This window comes from Vidua macroura, chromosome 6, assembly GCF_024509145.1.
Source record: "Vidua macroura isolate BioBank_ID:100142 chromosome 6, ASM2450914v1, whole genome shotgun sequence".
NCBI classification, from domain to species: domain Eukaryota; kingdom Metazoa; phylum Chordata; class Aves; order Passeriformes; family Viduidae; genus Vidua; species Vidua macroura.
Genome location: NC_071576.1, coordinates 31,357,428 through 31,374,794, shown reverse-complemented (window position 1 = coordinate 31,374,794; position 17,367 = coordinate 31,357,428). Strand labels below are relative to the sequence as shown.

Genomic DNA, 17,367 nt, shown 5'->3' with positions numbered 1-17,367 from the left:
TTAATGAAAGCTTCTTCCAAAGGATTTGAGTCCTTTCTCTCCTAAAGACATTGAGGTGCTGGAGCATATCCAAAGATCAACAAAACTGGAGCACAACTCTTACAAGGAGCAGCTGAGGAAGCTGGAGTAGTTTAGCACGAGGAAAGGAGGGTCAGGTGAAACCTTGTCACTCTCTACAACTCCCTGAAAAGAGGCTGTAACCAGGTGGGGGTTAGTGTCTTCTCCCAAGTAACAAACAATAGGATGAGAGGAAACAGCCTCAAGTTCTTTCAAAGGTAGTTTAGCTTGGATATTAGGAAAAATTTCTTCACTGAAAGGGTTATAAGGCATTGGAACACCAGGGAGGTGTCCAGGGAGCTGTCCAGGGACGTGGTGGAATCAACGACCCTGGCGGTGGCACTTAGGAATATAGTTTAGTGAAAGACTTGAAAGTGCTGGATTTTCAGTTGAACTCAATGATGTTAAAGGTATTTTTCAGCTGAAATGATTCCATGATTCTAATTCTTACTTTTATCTTCACTGTGATGGTTCAGCTGTTCCATATAACCACTTTTTTCCTGGTCCTACTGCATGGATAAGACATAGTACAAACAGCAGCTTAACTAGAACCAGGCCAAGTTTCCCATTACTCAGGCGTTTGTTGGCTGGCTAGCTGCCTTGAAGAAAAATGTAAAACTCAGCTTTGCCTGACTTTTCTCAGTAGAACTGCTAGCTTTAGTGTCATCCTTTTATCTACCTATAAACTTCATAGAATTTAATAATCTCTGGGACTTTCCAATGTGGCTGAATTTAGCAAGCTTGTTCCAAAATTATGCATTATGAAAAGGAGTAACTGATATAAAATATAACTATGTAAGACTTCTTCCTTACTGAAATAAGCTAAAAGACTAAATTATTTACCGTTTCCTGGTAGCCAGAATAATTTAGCCACTGCTAAGTACCTCTTATTTTACATAAAAGTAATTTATTGTCATATGAACTTAGAAAATTACTTTTTATAGAGATTTTTTGACCTGCCAGTAATGGCTTCTAATACTCTTAAACATGCAGGGTGGCTTTTTCTGCATGACAGCAGTGACTTACTTAGTTAAGAATTTTGCTGGTGTATGATACTAATAAAATATAATGTGCAGCAGACTCTCATATAGACAAGGCAGCTCTGTACAGGAAGTCAGACATTGTTCACATACAAATGTTTGTTCTGATACCTGTCAATATAAAATATGAAAACACATCCAAAAAACTTCAAAGGCATTCCAGATATAATTCCCTTTATCATAGTTCTTTTATATTGCTGAATGTAATATATAACTTTTCCTTAGTTCATCTGGCCCATTCTGACCCAATGACATGTAACAAAATAAAATACTGTTTACAGTTGTGTGCAGGAACATTCCATAAAGTGAGAATTAAAATCCATATTTGTATGGTAACAGGGCATGAAATATACTTCTTGGTTGAATGCTATCTGATTTCATATTTAAAATAAAATATGTAAAGTATCTATGCCTTTTTCAGATCTTCCTTATAGATTATTGAGATTATAGGAATCAAGAAATCCTGTTCACATTAATGTATCTGAGGTGACTGGAATCTTTAGTTGACACTATTTTTAGGAGTAGTATTATTGAATAATATTGTTATTTGAGTTAATGTTATTTTTCTGTTATTCCCTCTATTATTACATTAAAAACTTATCCCATGTATTCTTCTCTGCATGTATTTTTGCCTGGTATTTAAAACCAAAATAAACTCTGAATCTAGTAGTGGTACGATGAAGTCGATGTTGTAAAAGATTAAATTTTTTTGGTCAGTAATGCTAAGACTAAAAAGTATTGTGAATCCTGTTTCTCACAGCAATATAAAATAATAATTCATTTAATTTTAAATAGAGTACATTTTCACACATTGAATGAGTGTTAATCACACATTCTTGAATTTTTCCTAGGATAATGGTATTAATCTTGTGGATTATGTCGTCATATATTACCTACGCCATTGTGATAAGGTAAAGAATTTGCTCTATCAGCCTCTCCAAAACTGGGTTTCTTTAAGAGATGGTAAAAGGGTTTGTAGCAGCTTTATATAAATCTGAACATAGTACCTCTGATGGGAAAATAAAATCCATTTCTTTTGCTTTCTTATAATAGTTGTATACCTCAATAGGCATGAAACTTGCTATAAGTTTCAAGATAGGACTTGGGAAATTTTTACATTGGTTGTTGAGGGAACCACTGCAGGCAGTTAGCTGTGTCTGTTGCAGACTGGACATGTGGTCACTCCACCCCTGCCTTATTACATCTGAGTGGCTGTAACATTGTAGAATTTCTTCTGATGTTACGATTGGAAGGCAGAAGCATGAATCCTGTCTTAGGACAAAAAATGCAAGGACAGGGTGATATTTTAAAATAGATGAGTCAGCTGATGGGGGTGAAGTTAGGGGTTGAAATGCTGCTGTGAGTTACATTCTATTGGGTGTGATACTCCTCTGTATATGCATTTATATGTATTATATACATTCATATATTAAATATATATATTTTTTGTATTAAATATATATATTTTGTATTTGCAATAGTCAAACTTATTGAGTGTAAAATTTGAACTATTGTATTTTAAATGAAAATGTTGCTATTAAATGATTTTAACCATGATATTCAACTATTTTATTTTCTTTTTTTTTCTTTTTTTTAATTCTCAAATAAGTTTGTTGAATTGATGAGTTATAAGCCCTCAGATATGCAGATCTCTATCAGTATTCTTTCTTTAAGGTTTTTGGGTTTGTTTGTTTCTCTTCCTTTTTTCTTGTGTTTTCTCTTGGTGGTTCTGTTGGTTTGGGGTTTTGGGGGGAATTGGGATTTTTATGCTAATTAATTTATTAAAATATTTAATTAAATTTTTGAAATATTTCTGCAAAATTCCTACTATACTATAATTTTATTTCAGAGAGTTTTGTGAAACAAAACAGTGTATCTTCCTTGGGAGGAAATAAACACAGTGTAATTATCATCCATTACACTTTCTCCACCAATATGTTTATATCTTTATAATAATAAAATTATTCTTTCCCTATTCACTAAACAATTAGCTCTCCAACCTATGAATTTTTCTTTATTACCTACTGATACCCATGCATATTTCAAACTCAGTAAATATATGCTTATACACAACAATGTCATATTAATACCATTTATACATACTTTACTTCCTAAAATTCCACTGGAGCTATTGCTTTGAACCTTGTAAAAGTTGTTTGTTAGTTGGCTGCTGTGGGTTTTGTTTTGTTTTTTTTTTGTGGAGGGCTTCTGTTGGCTTTGCTTGTTTATTTGTTTTACTTCTGATTATTTTTTCTTACTGTGCTAAAAATAAGGTATGTACTTAGGGGTCCCATACAGGCTTTAACCCCTGTTATTTATTTTGCTACATAAGCATTCAACTGTGTATTTTATCTGTGTAAATTGCTTCAGGAAATATATTCATAGGGTTTTCAATTTATGCTTATAAAGTCTGTATGTTTTTAATGAATTGTGAGAGAGTGAAACCACAAACGTTTGGCATAAGATCCCTTCTTGCATTAAAAAGGGCCTTCCTGTTATCTTTTTCTAAGAAACTTCTAATCCCTTATCTAAACCTTTATTGACATAAAATTAACTGAAATGTTATGTGTTTAATGGTGTTTCAAAGTTTAAATTGAGCACAGTTTGTTTTAAAACATCTAAAAGGAAGTTTCAATATTCAGAATGGTCAGTATTTAATCTTGAATGGGATGTTATTTTAGCAAGAATTATTTAAAATATGTTCTTTTTAATTTTATAACACTGTTTCATAGATGAGATTTTTTTTTTTTTTAAAGCTACTTATTTCACTGGAAATGCATTCAGTTTTCATAGTGGCCTGTTTGTTTGTTTGTTTGTTTAGGAAGCAGGAACAGACAAGAGTATTTTTCCTTTACCAGAACCACAGGATTTTTTCCAGGCCTCCCAAGTTAAATTTGAAGACCTAATAAAAGACTTAAGGAAACTGAAGAGGGATCTAGAAGGTAACTGGGAACTTTCACATTTGTTCTGCTAACAACAAAGTGCCATTTAAAATGTGATCTTTATGAGGTTTTCTTATTGCTAATTAGGTTTATAGTGTTGATTCATTTAGAGTTTTTACACTGTGGCACAAATTACTCACATAAATTAGAAAGAAAAAAAATTTGACTCAAGACTTAATAAAAATGAAAGTAGAGATCCTGAAAAGTAATTTTCCCTTTTACAATCTAAATGCCCCTGAAGAAATCTTTCTGAATATTCCTTCAGTTATGTGTGAATTTTTCTCTGGCTTCTCCAGAACTGTGTTTAACTGTAGATATCTGTTGGCTCCATAACATAAATACTTTCTTCAGTACTTGTATAACAACAATTTAAAAGCTACAAGAAAGAGTTGAATACTATTAATGTAGAAATAAAACACAGCTTGCCAAGGCAGAGCAAAGGGAAATGAAAAGCTCCAGTCCAAAATATTTTCACCCTGGGACATAAAATAAACATTTAAAAATGTTTATTATAAAGAGGGGCTCAGAAACCCAACTCATCTATCAATCAAGGTACTGAGTGGAAATAAAGTAGGAAGGGTTGTTCTCTTAAGTATTGCAAGCAGTTTCTTTTTTATTTTGTGCTACATGCAATTTTCTAAAATAAATTCAGCAAATGATCACTGAATATTTTAAGCCTTTTTCTTGTTATAGAAAAGTTTGTATTTTACTAAGGGAATTCTGTGTAGAAGATGGAGATTAGGGTGGAGATCTGCATAAAAATGTGTAAAAACTTTTACATTTAGATTTACACGCTTGCACCAGACTAGAAAATTCCTTTTATAATCAGAGTTGAACAAGATAATTGTTTTCAAATTTTTTCAATGCAAGGCGCTGAAAACCGTTACAAAATAGTTTATCCTTACAGCTAGGAATTGCTGGATTAGGTCACTGCCATCCTTAGGATAATTTCAAAGGTTAATAGTGGTAGGAAAGTATCAGTTGTTGTTTGTTCAACCCAGGCATAAGTGAGTGCTCTATCTCCTCTCATCGCTTGGCCCTGTAAGCCCCTTGGCCTGCCCTCTTTTGGGCTAGTTTTTGCAGAAACATGATCTTTGTTTGATCTTGTACTTTTTCAGCATGTAGTCTTGCTGTCATACATCTTAGTCGTGCAGGAGGTGCACTGAGGCTGGGGCATTCACATCATATTTGTTCTGCATTGCAAAGGCACAAACAGCGAGTAGGAAAAGCTGATTTTTTTTAAAATAAAAACTTCTGCTTTCTATTTTCTAAATCAAAGTTTTGTAGGTATCTTTAGCAAATCTAGAAAAATTGTTATCTTGAGGTTGTTTCTGTAATTCTCTGTAAAGGTGTATGTTAAAGCCAGCCAAAACAATTAAGATACAAAGTTAATGACAGCAAAGATGTGAAACCAAAAAGGTTGTGGAAATGTTTTCAGATGTTGGTATTTTATCACTTAGAAATATGCAACAGATTCTAAAAAGCATTCCTGTGATTATTTCTCTTACATTTAAACAAAGAAACAATCTTTCAAAGATTCACTTTCCAATTTTTTTCTTCGGTTAATGCTCTAGTTAATTTTTAAATCAGAATTTTAATTGAAGAGGTTATAATTTTAACACGTACAACAAAGATTTGATGAGTCTCTGTAGTTTATTGTAGCCATTAAAAAGTTGTGGCTGCTGGCAGAATACCAGTGAAAGTCTAAAGCTGAAACAGATGTGAGTAGCAGAAACCAAGTCCAGAGAATCGTCGGGCCCAGCTATCCAGACAGGCGCGGCCCTTCAGATGTAAATAATTTGAACAATATTAACTGGGGCTGCCTGTGTTATAGGGTACATTGGATTTGTTTCACAGTTTGTTGGCTAAGGTAGTCTCGAGCAGATTACCTTGGAAGTGGGATGAGACAAAGGTAATAAATGGAAAAGAGGTTTTCATTGTGTCATTAGGTAATGAACTAATGTTCCTGTTAGTGTCTTCCCTTTTTTCTGAGATTTGTATGGAATGATAAAAAAAAAAGCAGCATATAATTTCTTGCAACTGAAATGGCAATTTTGATAGTTGCTTTTCGTATTAGTTGTCATTTAATATTTAAAAATATATTTGACTAGTTTATCAAGGCATTAATTTATGTTTCTAACATGGATATTAACATAGGAAAGATGGAATTATCGTAAGTGTCATGTCTTATAAACCTCATAGTATAAACCTCTGGTTTGAAATACCTAGACACTGTGGAACCAAAATTTCAGATCTAGATGGAGTACAAACCCTTTCATCCTTTTCAGATTGAGTTCCATGTAATTTGCTATTTTTAAATCTTTCAGATTAGACTTTAAAGGTACAGGCTAACTTTACTCTGAAGGGATTAGACTGAAGTTAGACGCAAGAATTCAAAAAGGTTTTTGGAGAACCTTAATCCAACAGCTTTTTAAAACATATTCCAGAACAAACTTTTTAATCATGAGTGTTTTAGGTTAAAAAAAATGAGAAACAAAAATATGGATTTAATACAAGATTTTAAGGGGAAAGAAGTGAATATTAGATGGTAAGATGAAAATTTTAGGGTGAAATCTGGATCCACTCTAACATCCAACTAGAAAGAAATTTCTGTAAACTCAGGTTTTCACTCCAGGTCTGTTGGTATATTTCCAAGGCTTTCAAATATTGCATAGTATAAGCAGATACATTTATTCATTTAACACATGATAGCTTTCCAGTTAATCTGTAGAGTTATGGAAAGAAAAAGCTTTACTTTGCTTAAAGACTGTAAGACATCTTATTCCTTGTCTGGGGCAATTAATGATTCCCACATTTTTCTTTCCCTGTGACCAAACATAATTTGCCTTCTAATTTGGACAATGCCACTTGGTATTCTTGAAATTGGTATTCTTCTGGAATAAACACAGAATGTTTTAAATATGTAATCATAAGAAGATATTCAGAAAGAAAGCCACTTTACCAAAGTTTGATAGACTAGTATAAGTTTTACCATGAGTCCTTTTATTAATGTATGTCCAAAGTTGAACAATTTTAATTAAATTAGTTGCCCTGTAGATTGTTTCCATCTGTCATACTCATTCATTCCTCTTCTTTGCAATACAGTACATAAAATTTTAAAATTCTGTGCTGCTCTGTTCCTCAAAAGAAAGCAATATTAGATGCCTCGTGTAGTATTCTGTGATGTTCATTATAACTTTTTTGTATACTTGACCTTAACAAATGAAACAGCAAAGATATTTATTGAATTGTTAAAAATGGAAACCAAGGTAGGTCCATACTAAAGGTTTTCAAGAGTCACTTCTATTTCTTATAATTAATTAAATTTACTATGAGAGAGACTGTAACATTCTGATTCCACTGAAAATCCACATACCCTTTACTTTCCTTTACTTTCATGGCCTCCCATAGAAATATAGGTTGCAATTTTCATACTAATATTTTTTTCAGTACTATATGTAAGTTTTACATTTTTATGAACTTAACTGTTTGTGTGAGTATATATGTAGGTGTTCAAAAGCACATGTGTGACAGAAAAAAGAAATAATCTAAAATAAAAAGAAGACTTGAGGGATCTGCTATACAGTTGTCAGTTCACGACAGAAGACATGGTTTCATATTGGGCACCTCTTAACCTAGTTGTTGACAGATCAGTACATTGCATAAGTATGTAACCCCAATTTTTCTTCATTTAAATGGGAGAACTTCACCAAAAGTTTATGACAACTCCATTTTGTAAAATTGCATAATCTTTATGAAAAGCTTAAAAGGGAAGTAGGTAAATCTGTGCATGAAAAGTTGAGAAATTAGTGTTGTATTGGCCATTTTCACACTGGTTTTTATGCAGAAGCATTACAAATACCTCAAAATGATAGAGAAATGCAGTTTGTTAGGTTAGAATGTACATCTGGCTCTGTGGTCCAGAGCCTTTGAGCAAGAGTAACTTCATATTTAGATCAGGCTGTACAGGCCAAAGTCATCTCGGTTTTGAATCTAAGGATGGAAATGGCAGCACCTCTCTGAGCACCTGTTCCAGTGCTTAATTGCCATCTTGAATATTTTTCTTTATCCCAAGTGAGAGTTTCCTGTGCTGCAATTTGTGACTATTACTCAATTTTCTTTAGATGTGCATTCCTGAAAATGTCTAGCTCTGCCTTCTCTCTAGTTATTCATTAGATAGTGGACACAAAAATCCAGATCTCCAGCCCACTTTCTCTAAACAGGGCTGAACATACCTGACTTCTCCTGCCTCTTCTTCAGGTGCTTCATTTAATTTTCATTCCTAAGTGTCATGACAATATAAATAGGGTTTTTTTCAGATATTAATATATATTTATATACTGTAAAATATATCCTTGTTCATAGAAACAGATCCAGTGGACTGGATGTGACTAACAAACACCATGCCAGTCATGTCACTATTAGCACTGTCCCTCAGCATGGCTGATTAGACCAGACTAAACTATTGCATCTACCCTGCTCTCATTCAGTGCTTCTTCAGGTAGCTATGTATCACATTCTATTGTAAAGCATGGAAGAGAATTTAGAAATAGGAAATAGATGGAAGTTGAAAAGGGTCACTCATTCTCGATGCTTTCAGCAACTATTACTTTAAATAGAGTCAAGGAGGAAGCTGCAAAAAGGAGAAATAATCAGTTCGTGCAGACTAAAACTCTGATTTTCCAAATTTAAAGTACTGAAAAACATCTGGATTTATTAAGGATTAGGAGGGAATATATTTATCAATAGGAAAACTTACAAAGGCAGAAAAGTTTGATTGATATTATTCCAAGAAATTAATGTAAAATTCCTAAATGTCTTTTCCCATCAGAGTCTTCAAACTGTGTGAAAGAGTTTTGCAATGTCCCCTAATTAACTATAGCCTGGTTTTGTTCTAGAGATTAATTAATTTGATGTGTTATCATTTATTCAGGTGGAATTATAGATTTAGTTCATACATAATAGAGCCTATGGTAAAGTCTGTTCTGTGGACTCAAGTTTAATGAAATCATGATACTGTAATAATCCATAGTGCAAGGATTACAGTGTTGAGGGGTTTTGTCTATTGTTTGATTTGCTTGAGAGACAGTAAATTTACTGGATGATATCAAGAAAATTCTAAGTATTATATCAATTTTGAGTATTAACTTTCTAAATAATTTGTAGGATCAATAGTTATCTCTTGATAAAAGATGACTGATATTCATTAGGAGGATAGTATTCCAAAAAGTATCAAACATACTCTTCTAAAATATTTTCAACCAATTGAAGCCTTAGATTAATTCAAATTAAATGTTTTAAGTCAATTTAAAAGAAGGGCTTTTCTTCAGAGAAATGCCTGTCTAGCATACATGTAAAAAAATCTTCCCAACAGGAGCAGAGAAGTTGTATGATAATTTACAGCACATACTTGCTTTAATTCTCATTGTTGGTTATATGTTCTTTAAAATTTTGGAAGTGCAAACAAATAGAAATTTGAACTGGGTGGTGGAACATGAGGAGCCAAATACATGCATGTGTTATTTCTCTAGGTAACAGCATAAAACAAGCATATTGTTTTGTATGTGGCTTCACTGTTCTTGCACAGTCCAATATTTACATTATCTATTTTGAGGCAATGCAAAATGGTGTAAGTCAAAGAGCAAAGGATAGCTCTGTACAGGAAAAGGTTGGTTTTTTTTATTTTTGCAAGAGTTGGAACTCTTCATTCACAGAGTTTTCTGACCACTTTTTGAGCAGTCTCATGCCTCAGCAGGATGAGATGTATTTCAGTTTGTTTTGATTTAGAAAGATCTAACACAGGCATTTAAAATGCATTTCCTATATGTGCATAGGATTTTATATTATAATAAAACTAACTTTTTGACAATGTTCCACTGGTAATGTTCATATGTGAATACATTTAGTATAATTTTTTCTAAGTGGATCATTTCTTAAAATTTAATTAGATTTTTAAGGTTTTGTTAAAAAAGGATAGTATAGAATGGTTTAAGTGGTTTAAACATTCAAATATATAATAGAGAAGAAAAGCAATTATGTTTTTGAAGACTTTATTCCCTGAAAGCAGATGTCTGCATGTGTGCACAAAGGCACAGGGAGAAAGCTTTCAGTTGGTTAAACAATGGCATGCTGTTAATTTTTTAAATATATTTTTTTCCTTTGAAAAGAATTCTCGGAAATTTCTTGTTAAAAATCATTCTGCAAATGTTAAGATTCTAAAATGAATCTGGGAATTACCACACTTATGATTTTCTGTGCCCTTTTTTTTGCATGCCCTTTTATATAAATAAATAATTAAATAAATGTGTGTATGTTAAGCATTAGTACATAGCTATGAAGGATACATCTGGGAGCAGGTAGTGTACATCTGGGAACAGGAGGAATACTGTCCCTATCAATGGCTGTGATGGATAATGAATTATGTTGTTTGGAGAGTGTTGAGTACTGGTGTTGGGAGGAATGGTGACTTCATATTTATGGACCTCATCAGCTTTTCCTCTTTGTGGAGGTATGCAGTAAGAGACAGGACAGATTTCTGCTAGAATTAAGACAGTCATGTATCAAAGATTGAAAGTGCATTACTTCAGACTGTAGGGTACAAATTAGTAATAGTGGGGCTAATTAGCACCTTGTGAAGTGTTCCTGTTAATCTTGCTGGTAGTTTTCAAATTTGCATGATTTTAAATCCAAGCTCCAGTTGAACCATACTTCTACCACCTTGCTGGAAGAATTAATTAGCTCCAACTTTATGATCTGTCTTGCACATAAAATCAGAGATCCAGCAATAGAGAGGAAAAACAGATCACTTCTCTGGCTTCTACAGTTTCAGCTCATAAACTGTTTCAGCCATTGCCCAATTCTCTGATCCAATGATCAACATCTCTCCAATGTCTGATCCCTTATTCAGTACAATAAGTGATAAAATGTTTGAAAGGTCTTTTTTTTGCTTAGCACAGTAAAAATCTTAGCTCATCTGATGAAAATATTATTCTTGCTTCTTAAAAATATTGTGTCCTTCTCAATTACCCAGACAAGACTCTTCACTTTCAAAATATTATTTTTTTTGTACTGTTCAGGGCAAAGGGAAAGGTTTCATTTTCTCAGCAGATTCTGCTAGCGCACAGTTTTACACTCTTGACAGATCTTAATGATATGTGGAGCTCTGTATGTTTGGATTTTGACACTTAACAAAAATTTTCTACTAATCATGTGTGCTGGAATCACTTAAAGGAATCTTTCAAAGAGTTGACTGGAAAATTACAAGGCTTTAGTCATTACAATCATTTATATGTACTGTACAGTCACTTCCAGTGTGCTTCTCTGCAGAAGGGTGCTCTGAATGTAAACTACCATTTCAGAAGGAGTACATTAAGCAGAGGCTCAGATGTGTTGCTATGGTGTGAAAAATATTTAATTTTACTAGCAGTCTTTTTCATTTTGCTAAATGTATTCTTGGGAAACAATTTTAGCAGAAAGGTTTTTAAATTATTTGTATAATATGTTGATAACCTTTCACCAAACAAGGAGCTAAAAAAATTTTAGGTTAGTTGAAACTAATATAGTCCTGACAGTTCCTCTGTATGCCATCACAAACCCTAAAAGTTAAAAAATGTTGTTGAACTTATAATAAACAAACAAAGCCCCCTCAAAAGAACAAAGGTAGAAGAATATCTGATCAAACTTGTGGGAATCATCAAGATGTCTGACTCATTCAGAACAGGTGAACTTTGCAAACTGCTTTGTATGCCACTAATTCAATTATTTCACTTTCCACATCTTAGGACGTATCACTGAAATGTTTTTTCTGTCTCATTTATATACATATATATTCTGTCTTATATATATACAGCTAGAGCACCTAAACAGATACTTGTTTCTGTGTGTCATGAGGAAATGTGTTTCAGACAAAGACTGACTTTTTACTTTTTATCTTCTATCCTGTGGATTATTTTTTTAAGAAAAAGGAATTATTAATGTGTGAAGAAAATAACTTTATATAGAAACACATTTCTTCTTTTAGATTAGCTGAAAATATCTTCACAGAAGAGTAGCTATACAAGCAATTAGTAGGTTAGAATGGTGTATTTAGTTTTACATGTGCTAGCACTTTTTTACATTAAATTGTTGTCTTTCATTTAAGGCAATAAAGACTGAGCTTGACAACTGAGTGCTACCGCAGTCTGATGCCCTTTTATGCTTTTCTCAGATAGTTTTATCTCGGAGAACTTCCCACCCCATTTCACGGCATTTCCATCTCTGCTTTGTTCAGAGGCTTCCATATTAGTCAGCTCCACTCTAGCTTTGATGGTAGTGCTTGAACGTTTGTATGCTTCTATTATTGATGTGTACTGATTATCAATATGTGTCCACAAGGGCAAATAAAATACTGTCTCTGAAACTTTTCTGAGTTGGTAGCAGCGTAACCTCTTGCAGTTGGAAGTTGTTAAAATTCTTACCACAGAATCAAGATGAATCTCTTCCCTTCTGTACATTATTTAAAATTCTGTCTGAAAAGAAAATTTACGTGCAAGTTTGTACAGAAGTGCAAAAGCTGTAGATAGTTCAAAAAGTATTCAATTAATACCACGTGAACAGCTCCAGTGAGTAGGTACCTAAGTGCATGTAATCACAGGAGACTATAACCAGATCCTGCAGCAGTGTCCAATGGGTAAACATGCATCTCCACCAGTAACTATTTGTTTAGCTTGCAAAGTTGTTTCCAAGCAAGAAAATTAATAGAGTGATACCAAAGAAACTAAATCATGAGAAAATGATATAGCACTTGCTGAATAATACAAATTTATGAAATTTATCCGAGGTTTATTAGGGTTTTATTTGGGCGTATAGATCCAAGTAGCATAACAGGTTTGTGCACTGTAAAAGATTCTCTCATACAGAAATTTGGGGTTATTTAGCACTACATTGAATTCATTTACAATATTATTTCAAATGCTCTTTGAAGCAGAAAAGGTAAGAACTCTAAAAAAGAATTGTCAAATAGTAATCCTTCTATCTAAGATATGCTTGCGTTGTAACTGAGTAAAAGAGCAAGCCTGGCAGTGTAACCTGCCAACCTGCCATGCTCTGAACAGACAGGAGCAGGGAGCTTTAGCAGCTTTCACAGAGGCATAACTCATAGGGGATAGTGTCAGTGACAGGTTTATAGGAATTCATGGTGTTGATACTTGGTTTTGCTGTCAGGCTGATTCCTGTAAATGCTACTGGTGCATTCTGGTGAGTAAATAGTTAGTAATTTGCTGTTATCAACTTTAAACTATTTCTGGTTTTGCGTTTACTTTAAAAATGGTGCTTAAAAATTCCAAATTGTGTCTGATTGACACAGAAATGCTCTTTATGTGAAAGTTTGTTTATGGGCCATGATTCTTTTGACAGATTTACAAGTGTCTGTGGAGTTTTAAGACTATTGCCCAATAGGCATTAAGTGAGAGACATTCTATTTTGTAAATATTTTCACTTATATTGGGGATTTTTAAAGAACTTTTTGAGCCAAGTACTGCATTAAATCTGAAGACAGTGGCAAACTGATAATCAGCAGTTTCCAGCTTTGTTTTAATGTTTTGCTAATGCTTTCCATTTCTGTGGCCAAGATTTGTAGTGGGTGAAGCATGATGTACATCCAACAATTTGTAAGGGCTTTCAAATACTTTTGCACACTTGTATTTTCCTTTTTTTTTTCTGCAATAGCTCATTTAGAAATAAACAATTTTCAAAATAGCATATTACATTCAATTTCACTAACATACAGCTCATACCCAGGAAAAGAATCAAAAGTTATTACATTAGTGGAGAATTTGCATCTGTTTGAACTCAGTAATGCTGAAACAGGTTTTTCATTTTCCCAGATTATTATTTTGGAATGAGATGGTGAGAGGAGAATTGTATGTGTGGTGTGATAGCTGTCAGCTTCCTCAGAATTCCCTCAGATTCCTCAGAATTTCAGAAAGACATTTTTTCAGAAAGCAGCTTTTCAGCATGTATTTAAAAGAAGGAATGCATAATAGGATCCTTTACTTCCAAATCATTCTAATAAAAACTTTGCTGAAGTAATTTTCTTTCAGAGAGGAAAAGTTTTGTATTGTAGTGAATATGAGAATGAAGTATAAAGAATACATACAAGATTCATGTTATAGTAGTTTTAGCAAGGAAGATCAAAGCAATTTATGGAACTAAACTATCCAGTTTTAGAGGTTTTTTATATGATGTTTGGCATGACATTTTTAACATCATGTTTTAAGTAAATAAAAAACCAGCTAAACAAAACCTTATATACACTGAACAGGAAATTCAGTGAATGCTAGTTACCAGAAACTTTTTTAATATGTTGTGTAGAAGTGAGGTAGGTCACACAGTTGTATGGTAGACTTCCACCATTATTACTAAAGCAGCTTGACAAAGACCACCTGACTTTAATATGTATCATCACAACTGCCATTTTAATAAAAAACTTCACATTAATTTTGTCATTAAATGCTTTTTACGTATTCAAAATATGTATTTTTGTGTATCTGATTTGTGATTCCTTTGAACACACTTCCATCATTCCTTGCTATATCTATCCCCAAGCAAATTTGGTCATGTTCTTAGGCCTAAAAGATCTATTTTTCAGGCTTTACAATAGTGTAAATTATTAGAATTTGCTAGTGTTTACTTGACTTCTTCTGTCTCTTTCAATTTCATGGTTTCAAGATCACTTTAAGCATTTGAAACTGGTATCTCATCTCATTCCACTTAATCTCAAACTTTTAGAGTTTTAATCAGCATCCTGATTCACGTATCCTATGTCATCTGTCCCATTTTTCTTCACTTCTGTGCCTTTCTTCTTACTGTTCCTCTCCCCTCATTCCAAATATTGATCATCTTGTTAGGGGTGTTAGGATTCTTCTTAAGAATTCACTATCCAAGTCAATTTTTTTCCTATATGTGTTGGTACTTCTTGTCCACATTTTCCTGTCGTTTTTGTCATCTAATTAAGGTTAATTTTAGTAATCTCAATTTTTAAAAAATTACCAAAGGTGGTGTATATGTGCTTTCTTTTTTCTTTAGGAACAGTTCATCCTAGTCTTGGTCACTTAAATACATGGGACCTACCTGAGTAACTTTTCTAAATCTTGTGTTATTAAAGCTTGTAGGAAGCATCCAGGAAGCTTTCAATGCTTCAGAGGATGCATTAGCAACACCATGTGTTTGGGAAAATGCCTTTCTAGAGTGTATTTTGAGTGTTTTTAGATACTACTGTACCTACAAGCATATTAGTCTAATACATATTCATAGAAATTTAATTCTGTACAGATTAATATGAATTTATGTGAGAGTATTCTAAAATAAATTCTCGTTTGCAGTTTTTGCAACCTTAAATGACTGTAATTTACTGTGTTTCAAATGTCTGAACACATTGTGTGTACTATAACACTTCTACAGTTTCATCATTTTATATTTATCCAAAATAATTTCTAATGATTTCTAATAATTTCTAATAACTTCTCATGATTTTCTGTAGATATGTTGAAATGGTAAAAAAGATTACAAACCTGTGTATTATTGTTCAAACTTACAGTCAGAAACTTAAAGTACTGTCTCCATTATTTTGCTTGATTTTTTCCACTTATAAAATTCTAATGTCTGTTGTCTTCCACAGTAGTGTTACAATTTGGTTGATTGAAATCTCTTTCTAATTCTGCAAACATAAATGTTAGGCATACACACATTTCAATCAGTGTATTGTGGCAGTCACAGAAAGGTCAAATTTTTAATGGTAAGCAGCATGTATCATTAGAAAATAATCTTAAGATGTCCTATAAATGTCCCTGATTTTGGATTTGTTTTTTGCTTAATTTAAATTATTAAAGACACATAACTGAGCAGCTAATAAAATACTTTCTTTCCCCATCTAATATGTTTAAATCACCACTCTATTCTGCCTACTATCTGGCATACAAACAAATATCCATTAACTTTACTCTGAATCATTTGAAAGGTTTGCCATATGCTACCGGATACAAGACTAGATTAAAGATAAACGTAGACTGTAGCCCAGGCCATTTTATACAACCTACACTTTGAGTTGTGGAGGGTTGCTAAATTAAAATATAGTCTTGGGTGGGAATGGGTATTTTTCTATAAGAATTGACCAAATGTATTTCTGCTCTCAATCAGTTGAAAAGCTGTGGTTGTTTTCAGTATGTCCTGATGGTCCAAGGGTATTATAAGCATAATACTACTTGCACAGTAAAATGCATGCATCTATTTTCAACCTTCCCTTGACTTTTTACACTACATTCCAAATTTAAATAATGGCACATTTTAATTATACAGGCTCAACTTCCATTTCCAGAGTTTTACATTAATTTTTGTTTAATGGTGGTAGCAATATGGTATGAATACAGTTCATGCAGTCAAACTGTAACTCTTAGGTTTAACTCCAAAATAAGTTTCCATCTAAATGTAGCTTCTTGGGAATGAAAAGTTGTGGAAGAAAAATCTTGTAGTGGTTCATAAATTCAGTTGCTAAATGGAAAGTAATTTCATTTTGATTTCTGCCTCCTGTCATCTTTAATGTGGAACACTGGAATGCACTAAGTTTACTAGAAGTTCTAGGCATGTTAAAATTTGTTGGCAAATGAAATTAAGTTTTTCAGAAATTGTCATGGCATTGGTTCTTAAAATAGCAGATAGATTAAATAGTAAACAAATTGCACTTAAATATAAGTTAACTTTCCTACGTACTTCAACTGTTTCATATCGTGGTCTGGGGATGGAATACTTAAGTAATGCTGAATTGCTGCATCTGTTTCAGGAAAAATGTCTGAGTATGGGATGCCTGGCACTGATTGATTAAAATCAATCCAGATACAAAGGATCCTTCACTCACCACAGAAACAGACTTTAGAGCTTTAAAGATACCATCTAGAATTAGTGTGTGAGGCAAGCTGTGTTGGTAGCAAGCCCTAGCACGCTGCAGGAGTTTGAGAACAAATTCCTTACTAAAGACAAATTCTACTCTTTAAAAACATATAGAATTTTTTATTTAGTATGCTTGACTCGTACTTCTTATTTTAGTGTAATTGATGGGTTCCTTAGTGCTTATTTACAACCTCTGAAGTTAGGTGACTAATTTAGATGTAGGCTCCTATGGTGCTGAAATCTACTTCTGGTACATTTCTTCTGTCATAAATGTGTCTCATCTTTTTATAGCCTCTGAAAAGCAGATGAAGTTAGTTTGCAAAGAGTCTTCTGAAGAACATCTCCAGCCTTTCAAGGAAAAATTAGAGGAATTCTTCCAGAAAGGTAACCACATCTGAAAAAAAAAG

General features: G+C 33.1%; 1 protein-coding gene across 4 annotated transcripts in view; it reads left to right on the top strand.

Annotated features, from left to right (window-relative positions):
* Nucleotides 1-17,367, top strand: part of FMN1 (formin 1) — a 171,928-nt gene that overhangs the window by 119,576 nt on the left and 34,985 nt on the right. For 3 of the 4 annotated variants that reach the window (XM_053980206.1, XM_053980205.1, XM_053980209.1), the window contains exons 13-15: nt 1,949-2,008; nt 3,919-4,039; nt 17,252-17,344. In XM_053980206.1, coding sequence (XP_053836181.1) covers nt 1,949-2,008; nt 3,919-4,039; nt 17,252-17,344 — 274 coding nt within the window. The remainder of the gene's footprint in view (nt 1-1,948; nt 2,009-3,918; nt 4,040-17,251; nt 17,345-17,367) is intronic. The other variant, XM_053980207.1, reaches the window with a different exon arrangement.